Source organism: Mustela lutreola, chromosome 4 (genome assembly GCF_030435805.1).
Source record: "Mustela lutreola isolate mMusLut2 chromosome 4, mMusLut2.pri, whole genome shotgun sequence".
NCBI lineage: Eukaryota > Metazoa > Chordata > Mammalia > Carnivora > Mustelidae > Mustela > Mustela lutreola.
Genome location: NC_081293.1, coordinates 121,293,856 through 121,307,565, shown reverse-complemented (window position 1 = coordinate 121,307,565; position 13,710 = coordinate 121,293,856). Strand labels below are relative to the sequence as shown.

Genomic DNA, 13,710 nt, shown 5'->3' with positions numbered 1-13,710 from the left:
TCTTTTGTTTTCAGAACAGAATGTGTAGAATAAGATTGTGTCAGATTATCAAAGAATGGCATAAAAGAGGGAGTGGAATTTAGAACTGACGATACTACGTTTCCAACATTCGAATTTATGGAAAACAGCACGGAAACATATTAGAGCTTTTTACTCCTATGTAGGATATAACTGAAAATAGTGTTCAAAGTAAAAATAAGAAAGAACCCAAATTATGTATCTGTGCAGGATATTTTCCTTGTTTTATCTCCACTCTCTCTAAACCTTCCCTCTTCTTCCTTTACCTTGATTGTGGCTTGTGTCCTCAGTGAACAGCAAGGCAGGCAGTAGCCGTCCCCTTTTCAACCCCAAATCTATGTATACACCCAGCAGCGCCTGTACTCAGCTCCCACTCGTCTTCCTCAGATCAATGAAGTTGATACCCATTCAAGGGTCACTCCACACGCCGGCTGCCTGTCCTTCCCTACCTTCACAAGAACTGTATATTTTACCTCTTTTCTCTTTTCCTGCATCTTTTCCTTCCTTCACTCTTCATTATCAGTACTCTTTTGCTCTAGTGACCTTGCAACTTTAAGGCAGCCTTTCCTTGACTCCAGGCTCTCCCTCAGAGGTACCCACCTCTTTACTTCTTTGTTTCCCAGCCAAGGAACTTTGAAGACGGCAGTGGCCACCACTTCCCATGTGCTTCCAGCATTCCAGTGGGCTCTGCCCCGCCCCGCTCCCCGGACACTGACCGTGTAACATGTTTGACTTCCGTGGCCACTTTGAATTTTGCATCTTTGTATCTGAACAGCACTACCTTTCTCACTGATACTTTTCTTTCTTTTTTCTCTCTCTCCTCATTCCAAACAGCCCAGTCTCCTGATTTCCTTCCTGCCTCCACAGGAGCTTACTTCTGCTAAGTTTACTTAGGGACTCCTTTGACTATTTTCCTTTTATGTCTATGGATTTACACCATATTTCTATATTGAAGCCTTCTACTTTTCTTTTTTAAAAATCTTTAGCCAAGACTGCTTTTGAGGCTCATACTTTAAAGATTTTGCTTGTGTATTTGACACACACACACGCACACAGAGAGAGAGAGAGAGCACACGTGTGCTCAAGTGGGGGACAGGGGGAGATGGGAGAGGGTGAAACAGACATCCCACTGAGCAGGGAACCAGATTCAGGCTCTATCCTGGGACCCTGAGATCATGACCTGAGCCAAAGCAGACCCTTAACCTACTGAGCCACCCAGGTGTACCCTGAGTCTCATACTTCAAATACTATGATTACCTGACCTCACCATTTACATGTCTTACCTATATTGAAAACTCACCCTCACTCGAACTCTGTGCTTCTCCTGACTCTTCCTCAAGAGCCCCCGAGCCCATCACTGCTCTGGTCCTCCGGCCATCCTGACACCCGTATCAGACACCTGCACGGCATTCCTGGTACTAGGCTGTTACTCAGCCGCATCCTCGGTCTACCACCACACGCTGTGGATTCTTCCTCCCAAATCAATGTGCAGCCCCTTCTTGTCTGACCATCTCCACAAATGCCAAAGCCACTTATTATATTGAGCTCGATTTTTTTTTTAAAGATTTTATTTATTTGACAGAGAGAAATCACAAGTAGTCGGAGAGGCAGGCAGAGAGAGAGAGAGAGAGAGAGGGTAGCAGGCTCCCTGCTGAGCAGAGAGCCCGATGCGGGACTCGATCCCAGGACCCTGAGATCATGACCTGAGCCGAAGGCAGCGGCTTAACCCACTGAGCCACCCAGGCGCCCCCTATAATAGCCTTCTAATTTATTTTCTCTCCTTTGAATTTTGCTCACCTTAAATCCATTTCCCAAATAGCAACTTGCATGATCTCTTAAATTTTTGCATTAAATTATTTTATATGTGGCTTAAAATCTTTCTGTGACTTGCCTTTTGACAGAAATTCAAAGCACAGTTTTTTAGCATTTCTATTGGACCCTGCACGACTAGCCCGCCTCCCTTCCCAAACACATTTGATGTCATTGTCCTCACTCACGTGTGACTGAGCTAAACTCTCTTTCTTTATACATCCCTAAAAGGCTTTCCTTTTGTTGTTCTGTTTGTCTGGAATGTTCTTCCTCCATAGTGTTCAATGAAACATTTCTTTGGAATCACAGGAAATGCCATTTCTTATGCAGATTTTCCCCTGACTACTCATGGTCCAAACTGGAATCCACTTGTGATTTGTCTCTTGGGGAATAAAGCTCTGTTGCTTTAGAGAACTACTCATAATGTGCTGTAATATGTTAAGATGCTCTGCAGGAATAGTTAAAATCCCAGACCCTTATGTCACAGTGCTAGTCTGATCCTGACTCTATGTCCTATGTGCCCTAGGACTGTGGGCAAGTTCTTTAACCCCCCAGTGCCTACATTTCTTCATGAATAGTAATAAATACGTGCCTTGTAGGGCATTTACAAAGTGGAAATGATTAATATTTGTAGAGTAAACCCAACACATAGTAGGCACCATATATGCACTTACATACATGCGTGTATATGTTTGTGCATAATCTACCTAATGCCTGAAGGCACAGAACTGTCACCTGCCACAATTCTTGACCTATAACAGGCTGACAGTAAATATTTGCTTGCTGAATTGATGAAATGTGCAGTGCACCTTATAATTAAGCTTCATTGATTTTCAGAGAAAAAAGGAACACTTGTTATATTTATAAGAGTATGTGATCGGTTGTAAAATTTACATTTTGGTTTGTGATCCACCCATTAAAGTCGTTTAATGATACATTTTTGAGAAAATCTCCAGGATTTCATCTGGGCAGCCCCCTACCTCCTAGCAGGCATGGTCTTATTATCCTCCTCATTTTGCTGATGTGACACTCGGCGCTGAGAGCCTACAGGGCTCATACAAATAGCAGAGCTAATAAAAGGTGGGATGTTTCCACTCATCTCAGTGCCCTGGATCTCCCTGCAGAGCTCATTGTTCTTAGCTTTTTTTGGAAATACCCAGTGAACTCCATGAATACTTTTTATAGGGTTGGTGATACTAACGTCGGTGATGACTCTTAAATGTTCATGCAGGGACACACATCAGGTTTGATGTTCTCTCCTCCTGCAGCCTCCTGGTTGTTCAGGCCTTCATCATTCACAGCCATCTCTGTCTGCGAGGATCTGCTTGCCCTTGGCCTCGCCTCCGTCATTCCCTTGCCTTCTGCGTATACGCTCTAGAGCGAGCAGTTCTAAAAGGCCACCTGTTGTTCCTGATTCTTTCACCTTACTTTCTCGGATTAACCCTGGTAGAAAGACTATACCATCACAGTTCAGGATTACTAAAATTCGGTTCCTGTCATCGACTTTCTGGCTTTTTCACCCAGCTTCTCCTTAAGAAAGGCAAGCAAGTGGTTAGTTTCTCCTTGAACTCGGCCACATATCACCATATCTTTTCTGGATTCTGAATACATGGCATTGTTTGTTGGCTTCTCCCCCCTCCCCCCATGCCCCTGCCAAAGGCTCAGAAAATTTGAGAGCTGAAAGGGGCCTTATGTAATTCAAGTCCCAAATTTATAATCAGAGAAACTAAGCTTCAGGAAGGTGAGTGACCGGCTCACGGTTGCGCTAGGAGTGGGGGGCTCAGGTGAAAATTGCTGTTTGATCCTTAGTGAACTTCTGTTCTTAATTTACTCACTTTATGAGAGAGAAACAACACAACAAGACTGGGATGTAGAGGCCACAAATTCAAATAAAATAATGTGATTGATTTTCTTGTTCATTTATATATTTACTTTTCTGTCTTTCACAGTTTAACAGCAATGCCCAGGACGTGAGCTGTTTTCAGCACCTTGTCCAAGCCAATGTGAGAAATAAGAAAGTGCTGAAAGATGCAGTGAATAATATCACAGCAAAAGGAATCACTGACTATAAGAAAGGCTTTAGTTTTGCTTTTGAACAGCTGCTTAATGTAAGTATCCATACCGCCCCCCTTTTCTCTCTTATTACTGAGTCACGGCATCTGAATTTCAATATGCTGGTACTTACTACCATCAGTCACTATGAGTTACATAACTGTGCTGGTTTTCATTTAATTTAAAAGCAGATGTGTCCAGGCAGTAGAAATCTTTGAACTACTTTTATTTTTAAATCCAAAATTCAAAAAAACATACAAAACATAGACATTCTTTTTCTTTTAGATCTTTTCTTCCATCATCTTTTAAACATTCTTTTTAAAGATTTTATTTATTTATTTGTCAGAGAGAGAGAGAGAGAGAGAGAGAGAGAGCACAGGCAGACAGAGTGGCAGGCAGAGGCAGAGGGAGAAGCAGGCTCCCTGCCGAGCAAGGAGCCCGATGTGGGGACTCGATCCCAGGACGGTGGGATCATGACCTGAGCCGAAGGCAGCCAGCCGCTTAACCAACTGAGCCACCCAGGTGTCCCCTTCCATCGTCTTTTAAAACTGCTTAAGAAGCACATTTGTAAGATCATTATTTCATTTTGTATAAGCACTTCCAACTTAGTTGACATATGTAGACTATTGTTTCATTTTGTTCTCTCAATCGCTACTATATTTATCTGGAGACTGGCGTTTTCAAATCCTCCAATGGCTGGTGGAAATATTTTAGTTTAGTTTTTTTTTTTTTTTAAATTTTTGAAGATTTTATTTATTTGACAGAGAGATAGGGAGCACAAGTTGGGGGAGCAGCAGGGAGAGGGAGTGGGAGAAGCAGGCTCTTCCCTGAGCAGGGAGCCCAACAGGGGCTCGATCCCAGGACCCTGGGATCATGACCAGAGCCAAAGGCAGCCACTTAACTGACTGAGCTACCCAGACACCCCGAATATTTTAAACATCTACTTGGTTCTTGTAGTTGTTTCTTAATGTACAGAAAGGTCCAAATGACAGACATGAAGGTGAGGAGGACATAAAATAACAGAGCAGGAATTCCTTCCTCGGTGATGATCCGCCCTCCAGACGTATCACCCACTGATATCTCTGTTCAGACTCTCACGCTCCAGCACGCCTACTGTCTGCCCCGTATTACAGCGTGTATCTCACACTCCAGACTCCCGTTCTCAAATGGCTTTGTCGTCTGTTTCGTTTTGAACTCTTCAACGCAGGACTTATCATTCAGCTTTTTATCTCTCGTGAAGCAGTATTACTATGGTGGTTGAAAGTGCGGACCGAAACTTTCTGCACCTCGGTTTCCTCCCTTAGACCGTGGCACATTCCTCAGAGGGATGTAGGTAGGATTGTCCACAGAACCTGGCGCATAGCAAACCTCATGTGACTGTGGTTGTTGGCTCGATACTGGTGTCTTGATCATTATGACTATAGTTAACGCCTAGCATATGTCTAGTAGAGGGTCAACTTGGAATTCATACCCTATTTGTTGAGTCACTGAATAAGCCCTTACAGGTGGTCTTATCTACGAATCCTACTTTGCTGTTCCCTGAGTAAACTTCTCAAAGAGTTTTCAGGGTATCTGACTGGTTGCTTCCTCCAGTCATTCATTCAGCCGATATTTATTGGAAGCCTCACAGTTTCCTGTCATTTTACCAGTACTGGAATAGCAGAGGTAAAGCAGACTGTCTGGTGGCAAGAACATCCAGCATGGCACGATTAATGATCATTCCTAGAACAGTGTGTTGGTGCTGGTATGGGGCAAAATCAGAGTCTGTTTACTTGAGTGGCACCAAAGAGGGATTCGACTTACCCAAAGGAGATCAGGAAAGTGGGCATTTTCTTGAAAACAGGATTTACAAGAGTGAGTAGAATTTAGGCAGGTAGATGAGAGAGGGAAAATCATGTCAGATAAAGAGAACCACATGGACAAAGGCACAGACATAGGAGACATCGTGGCACATTGAGAAAGTGGCAGGTGCTTCCCCAAGTCCGGGACATAGCAATATAGGAGCAGTGAGGGAAATAAAAAGGCCATGAGGTATCAGTTAATGAGGTGTTTAGGAGCAAATGAAAACTTGATAATATGAGAATGGCATGGTCTAACGAGTGTTCTAAGTTAAGCTGTCCTGGTGTTGGAGTCAAAGGTTAAGGAGAGTGACATGGTAACTAACGGGATGGTTCTCTGGACTCGAATCCTTGGTGGCTGGTGACACAGGACTCTCGAGAGGGGCTCTGAGGGTGGAAAAGGCTCAGTTTCAGTTATGTGGACTTTGAGGTGATAATTATTTATTAGGTAGTGTTAGATAAGCAAGTAAGGAGACCGGGAAGCCAAGCAGCTCAGTGTTGCAGTTTCCAGCGGGAATTCTCTTTGGTAAAATGTGTAAGTTTATTAAAGGGTGTATGTTCGTTAACTAGAAGGATGAAAACTCAGAACTCGGAGATTCAGATGTAATGAACTCTTCGATGACAATGTATTCTTTCTGCAGTAAAGAAATAGAATTTTGTGGGCTTTTTCATAGAAGTTTTTTTTCTTTTGAGCCAATCAGGTTTTTCTAGATTGTGGCATTTTGATGACCCTTCTTAGTATTGTTAATTGTGTCACTCCATTCCCTCGTATTCAGGTTTCAGTTGTGAAATGATAAGGGGTCTCAAGCCTCGTGTACTGTTTCCAAGGCTGTCTCATTAGAGAGGCCACAGTAACTCCCAGATTCACTCCTAGTTGCTGATTAAATATGATTTAACTCCACTTGGCCTCTCACAGTGCCTCTACTGCCAGTTGTAAATGATTTTTAATATGTTCTCAGTTATTCCTGAAATAAGTCTCAGATGTTCTGCTTTCCACATATCCCTTATGTATTGCTATTCTTTATTTTATTTGTAGTAAAGATTTTATTTATTTATTTGACACAGAGAGAGATCACAAGCAGGCAGAGCAGCAGGCACAGAGAGAGGGGGAAGCAGGCTCCGGGCCGAGCAGAGAGCCTGATGCGGGCTTGATCCCTGAGACCATGACCTGAGCCGAAGGCAAAGGTTTAACTCACTGAGCCACCTACGGGCCCCTGTTTGTCATTTTCAAATAATTCCCAGGGGCCTGGGTGGCTCAGTAGGTTAAGCAGTTGACTCATGATTCTAGACTCATAGAATTGAGCCCGGGCATGGGCAGTGTGCTCAGCGCAGAGACTGCTTGTCCCTCTCACTCTGCTCTTTCCCCTGCTCACACGTACTCTCTCTCTCTTTCTCCCTCTCTCTCTCAAATAAATACATAAATAAATAAAAACTTAAAAATAATTTCCCCAGATGTTATTACTAGTCTTATTCAAAGTTGAAGCAGATTTTCTTACCTATTTCCAATACTTCTTGTCCCACAATGTTATTCTCTGGTTTTTGTTTGTCCTTGTAAGGTTTATCATTAAGATCCCTGAAGCAAGTATCAAATAGGATTAAATGTATCACTTATCCCACAGTACACCTTGAACTGAGATTTGAGTTAGTCCTCAGATGGCACTTCATAAAATATTACAAATCAAAAGGCATTTTTCAAAAAAAATTTTATGAAGTCCGTAAGTGATAGCTGGTGTGCTGTGTCATGTCCGCACGGTGATACAGGGAAACACAGGGATACACTTAACACAATTTGTTATGAAATCACGTATTAAAGTAAATTACCAACTCTACTAGTCATTTTATTGAAATAGCCAAGTTCTTTCCTTTACTCAATTTGTTACAAACCATAACATAATTGTTAGGATTGTGTGATTCTTTAGAAAACTGCAAATCCTCTGACTAGTTGCTGACTTCGCGTATCACGCATCTACTAAGGAGGCTACTCCTGGGAAAGATCGTATTAAAAACGAAACATTTCTTTATTTCCCCTTTTGTGTATGTCCTAACATCTCTCTCTCTCTCGGGAAATATTATTATTTTAATTACACGACTGATCAGCAAGAGCCATTGTGCTTACTTAACTGGTACTTGTGTTCATTAATACTGTTGCCCCCACTACTTCCAAAAATGAAACCAAGTCCTTATGTAAAATTCTTTTTTTTTTTAAAAGATTTTTATTTACTTATTTGACAGAGAGAAATCACAAGTAGATGGAGAGGCAGGCAGAGAGAGAGAGAGAGGGAAGCAGGCTCCCTGCCAAGCAGAGAGCCCGATGCGGGACTCGATCCCAGGACCCTGAGATCATGACCTGAGCCGAAGGCAGCGGCTTAACCCACTGAGCCACCCAGGCGCCCATAAAATTCTTAATCACTTTTCTGTAACAGCCCTTTAGGTACATATTATATAGGCAGATAAAAAGAAATCATCAAAGAAATTAATTTTAGTTAAGGGATTTCAATGTCGTTCACAGAGGTATTTTGATGATAAAATAGGTAACTTTTTTATAGTCAAATTTTCAGATGGCTTTCTTCACAGATGAGAACTATGCTTGAATGTGACAAATTGTAATATTTAGTACTTAGGTTTTCACAATACTTGGTTAACAGCTTTAACTGCCAATGTTCTAATGGCCTAATCAATGGGGTGAGATTATATGAAACAAGATCTTTTCATCACTAGAGTTGTCTTGACTAATTTTTACAATGGGAAATGGGATTTATCTTCTTTGAAAAGTAAGATAGGGTATAGTCTTTCAATAAGCCTAAACACTGCTTAAGGATTAACATTTTTTTCAAAAATACTTCTCATTTAAAGGCCAAGGCTGGTGATTTCCAGTATGGTAACCACAATCCCATGTGGCTTATTGAGGCTTAAAATTATGCCTTGTCTGAATTGAAAAATGTGTTGTAAATGTAAAATATACACCAGAATTTGAAGAGCTATTATGAAAGAAAAAAATGCATATTATCTCAATAATATTGATATGGATTTCATGTTGAATTGACAACATATTGGATGACTGGGTTAAATAAAATATGTTAGTAAAATTAATTTCAGAGATTTCTTCATACTTTGATTAATGTAGCTATTAGAAAGTTAAAATTAGGGGCGCCTGGGTGGCTCAGTGTGTTAAACCTCTGCCTTCAGCTCAGGTCATGATCTCAGGGTCCTGGGATCGAGCCCCGCATCGGGTTCTCTGCTCATCAGGGAGCCTGCTTCCTCCTCTCCCTCTGCCTGCCTCTCTGCCTACTTGTGATCTCTGTCAAATAAATAAATAAATAAAATCTTTTAAAAATTAAAAAAAAAAAAAGAAAAGAAAGTTAAAATTACAAATTTGACTTGCATTACACATCCAGTGAATAGTACTGAGCTGGAGCCTTGACATTCTCAAAGAAGTTGAGCATTCATAAATTAATGTAATCTTTTATTCTGAACAATTTTTGCGAACACATTCCACCACAGTAGAAGTTTGAGACTAATTTCAGAACTTCCAAGTCTACCTTTCTAAATTAGTTGTTCATTTTCATGGCCCCTTGGTGCTAATCCATTGTTCTCCTATGTCTGACTCTTTGGAGACCTGAAAGTTTACAATAGGATTTGCCACTGGAATTGAGTCTTTTAGAGTTAGACTATGTGTGTGGATTGAGAGAAGATAGCAGGATATTCTGGGATTAGGTATTGGCGTTTGCAAAGATGTAAGAGCGTTGGGTGTTAGGGATCAACTACGAGTTTATAATTTTGGACAGGTAAAGTGAATAAAGTAGGATGAAGAAGAATGAAAGGGAGCAGAAATGTTTGCAAATGGGTTGAAAATAAATGTGGGAGGGCATGCACATTTTTCGTTCACACTGTTTCTGGTACAAATTATAAGGGCATAAAATTGACATAATAACCATTAATTTAAATCTATTTATTAATCAACCATGGAGAAGTTATTCTATACTAAGTTCTTGATCAAAAAACAAACCTTCGGAGAGCCTGGGTGGCTCAGTGGGTTAAACCTCTGCCTTCAGCTCAAGTCATGATCCCAGGGTCCTGGGATCGAGCCCCACATTGGGCTCTCTGCTCCGCGGGGAGTCTGCTTCCTCTTCTCTCTCTGCCTGCCTCTCTGCCTACTTGTGATCTCTGTCTGTCAAGTTAATAAATAAAATCTTAAACAAACAAACAAACCTTCATGTCCTTATGGCACTTAGATTTAATCAGGGGAAGCTAGCAATAAACAAACAAAATAGATACTGTGTACATAAAAGCATGTAAATGCTATGAGGGAAAATACAATCTGGGAGAGACATGGCCCTTTAAAACAGTCAAGTCCTCACTGATAGGTGAAATTTGAGCATAGACAAAAAAGAAGTGAGACCTATGGATGATGGGAGGAGGGGAGGAGGCCTTCGAGTAATGGGCCTGTTCTGATCTCAGAAATGGTTCTTAAGTATATCCTTACTGAGCAGATCTGTTACCCACTACCTGCAACTTATTCATGTTCATTATGTATTGTTTTATATTCCTTACCTTTTATTGTGAATGATATCCATTCTTTTGTTTTCTTTACAGTATAATGTTTCCAGAGCCAACTGCAATAAGATTATCATGTTGTTCACGGATGGAGGAGAAGAGAGAGCCCAGGAGATATTTGCCAAATACAACAAAGACAAAAAAGTGAGTACAATTTTCTAGTATTTTATTTTTTTAAGATTCTATTTATTTATTTATTGGACAGTGAGAGAATAGGCAAGAGTGGTAGGCAGAGGGGGAGGGAGAAGCAGTGTCCTCTGCTGAGCAGGGAGCCTGACACGGGGTTCGATCCCGGGACCCTGGGATCATGACTTGAGCCAAAGGCAGATGCTTAACCTAAGCAACTAAGCTATCCCGCCAACCCAACTTTATAGTATTTTAATCTTAATGTCAATGTATGTGGTTTTTAAAGAGACCATCAAGCAGGGGTAGTAAGAAGGGATATTAGTGTGCCAATTATCAAGTCATACAGATCATAGATTATAAACCATTGGCTAAATTACAGAATGATTAAGAATTATGTTTTTATGTGATTCATAATGACCTTACATCTAATTATTAATAAAATAATTTGGACCTATAAAATCCTATTTGATTTTTATATATAAATTCTATATAAGAAACTATTATAGGAAGAGAATAAACAGAAGAGAACAGAAAAATAGAAATAGTTTGAGCTTTTCTAGGATAAATTTATGATTATTTAATTATTAAAGATTATAATAATACTTAAACTTCCTACAGATGCCTAAAAATTATCTTAACATTGTTCTGTTGATTTATAAATAAATCAATTTATAACAGCAAAAACTATATCCTTATTTGAAAACCTTTCTATTTTTCTCTACCTTAGAAGTAAAACAGCCAGTTCTCTTACCAGCAAAATGGGTTTATTCAGGAATAGCAGAAAAATTTGATCACAGGACGGTGAATCGTGGCAGGCCATAGGCCTGTGCCCATATCAAAGAAAAGGAACACTGCGCTATTGAGGGGGGGCGGGGAGTCAGTGAAAAGCCGCTTTGAGCAAAAGTCCATTGGAAGAAAGTCAGAGGTCAGGGTGGTGATGGTTTCTCATTGGCTGAGTTGAGGTATTTTGTTACTGGCTGAGCTTGTTGCTGGACAAGGAGAAACTCTCCTGCTCAAGTAGTTAAGTAGGCATCTTCTGTTGCAAATGCAAAGTACCTCTTTTTTTGGGGTCTGTGGCTGATGAGGGGGTGGTGGTGATGACAGCTCCCCCTTCCCCTTCTGGTCTCCTAACACTATTTTAAATAAGATGACCTTCATTCAGTTGTACAGTTTCAAGAAAATATCTTAGACAGATTATTTGTATGGTGTGTAAAAAGTGTTCTATTTCAGTATGCAATGAAGAATCTGAAGACAAGTGTTTTGAGGTTGGAATGTATTTTTTTCATTGATTGTTTAACTGCAGAGGAAAGCATTGTAGGGAGACCTGTTTTGAATGTCCTTCCATGTAGTGAAAACTGCTGATATTGTGGAGAATATCAACTGTGACTATTTCTCTAGCAATCCTACCATCAGCTTATTTCATCTTTCTTACTGACTCTTTGCATGTGATAAGAGAATGATTCTCAACTTGGTTTTTTTACAATGTTAAGGCTCCGTTTAAAAAAAAAAAGAGATGATATAAATTATTTTTTTGTGTGTTTAACAAATTCCAGAAGAAATCACATATTTATCCAGAAGTCTCTTCTGAATAAAATGCCAAATTTACTTTGCTTTTAATTGAACTTTTCACCATTTAGAAAGGTGTGGTTCATTATGAGCTCTAGTGGACTGTTTTATATGCATTTCAAAAACTAAAATGCGAGAGGAAAAAGGTGAATTAATATATTTAGATAGTTTTGCAGACACAGTGCTGTGAATAATTTGGGACAGTATTGATGAAAATTTTTGGAACACTTTGAAATACTCAGTTGCTTTTTAGCCTATATGTGATTGGAATATGATTGAAGAATTAAAACCATATACACATATATAACTTCAAATTAATCACAAATCTTTTTAACACGGAGCTCTTTGGATACTATATATGCTGTGGTTATATCATGACATAAGTTTACTGCATTGGTTGAGGGTTTTCGTTTTTTTGTTTTTTCCTAAATACCTGCTGATTTTAATTGTATGGAAACACTATTTATTTTGAAAAAGTTAATAAATTTAACCATTGACTGAATACTTAGAAATGATAACTTGATGTTAGGAATAATTCTTTCTAAGAAATTATCAGAGGGGTGACTGGGTGACTCAGTAGGTTAAGTCTCTGCCTTCGGCTCAGGTCATGATCTCAGGGTCCTGGGATTGAGCCCAGCATCGGGCTCTCTGCTCAGCAGGGATCCTTCTCTCTGCCTGCTGCTCTGCCTACTTGTGCTCTCTCTGTTAAATAAATAAGTAAAATCTTAAAAAAAAAACATTATCAGAGTTCACGGTCATGGGAAGATGTGGGTGCATTAATCTAAGATACCATTTTTCAAAATTCAGGGCAGTGATTGCCCCTTGGAGGATGTCCCAGGCTCTCGCCTCCCATATTAATATCTTGAAACACTGCTTCTCATCCCCTTCACCTTTTACAGAAACTCAAGTTTTTAAACAAAGCATTTTTTGACATCCTAAACCACATAATAAATGAATCCTATCACAATCACTTCTGCAAAACTGATGAATCTAGTCTTAGGGATCCTGCTGTTTGTCTGCTCGTGTAGTGACTCCTGTGCTTTATGGACACTTTAGGGCCACACAGCATTATTAAAGCCAAAGCAACTTTGGAAATGAATTGCACTTAGTTTCTGCAATTGAATGCTATTTTTACCTGACATAAAAATGAAGATGTTCTTGGAATTACATGCTTTATTGGTTCTGTGATTCTGCTTTCAGTGGCTGTAGAAAGTTCTGTGATGAGCACACACTCACACGTACATGCTGACCTACATGCACAGGTGGAGCCACACACATTTTCTCTCTGTTTTAAACAGGCGTCCTCTCTGGCCATTGTATCTCCGCGAACAAGAGACCGTGTGTGTGACTTTGGCATGCGGTTTCTTATATAAAGGTGTAGATTAAAAGCCACAGGTGGTTGAGAAGTAAGGGAGAGGTGAGGAAATAGAAATCTGGATATAAAGTACTTATTTTCTCCAAAATCCTTGCAAATTTTCTAAGAAATATTGGGGGGGAAAGTAAGATCATCAACTCTGGGTCAGGTTGTTTAGATATGCAGGTATGGATGTATATACGCACATATGTATTTTTAAGAATGGAAGAGCTAATTCATTAGTCTATGTTATGGATTAGTAAAGGGATACCCACACGGGGAAAACTTATAGATGCAAAATCGAGAAATGATAACTGATAGAGATCCTTGAAAAAGGAGGGACAAAGAGATATAGATCATAGATTTCTGATTTGAGCAAACAGGAATACTGTT

The 13,710-nt window shown here is 40.0% G+C and overlaps 1 protein-coding gene across 7 annotated transcripts in view; it reads left to right on the top strand.

Annotated features, from left to right (window-relative positions):
- The window catches only part of CACNA2D1 (calcium voltage-gated channel auxiliary subunit alpha2delta 1), a 504,453-nt gene that overhangs the window by 410,137 nt on the left and 80,606 nt on the right, over positions 1-13,710 (top strand). For all 7 annotated transcript variants that reach the window (XM_059170974.1, XM_059170972.1, XM_059170973.1 and 4 more), the window contains exons 11-12: positions 3,777-3,935; positions 10,311-10,415. In XM_059170974.1, coding sequence (XP_059026957.1) covers positions 3,777-3,935; positions 10,311-10,415 — 264 coding nt within the window. The remainder of the gene's footprint in view (positions 1-3,776; positions 3,936-10,310; positions 10,416-13,710) is intronic.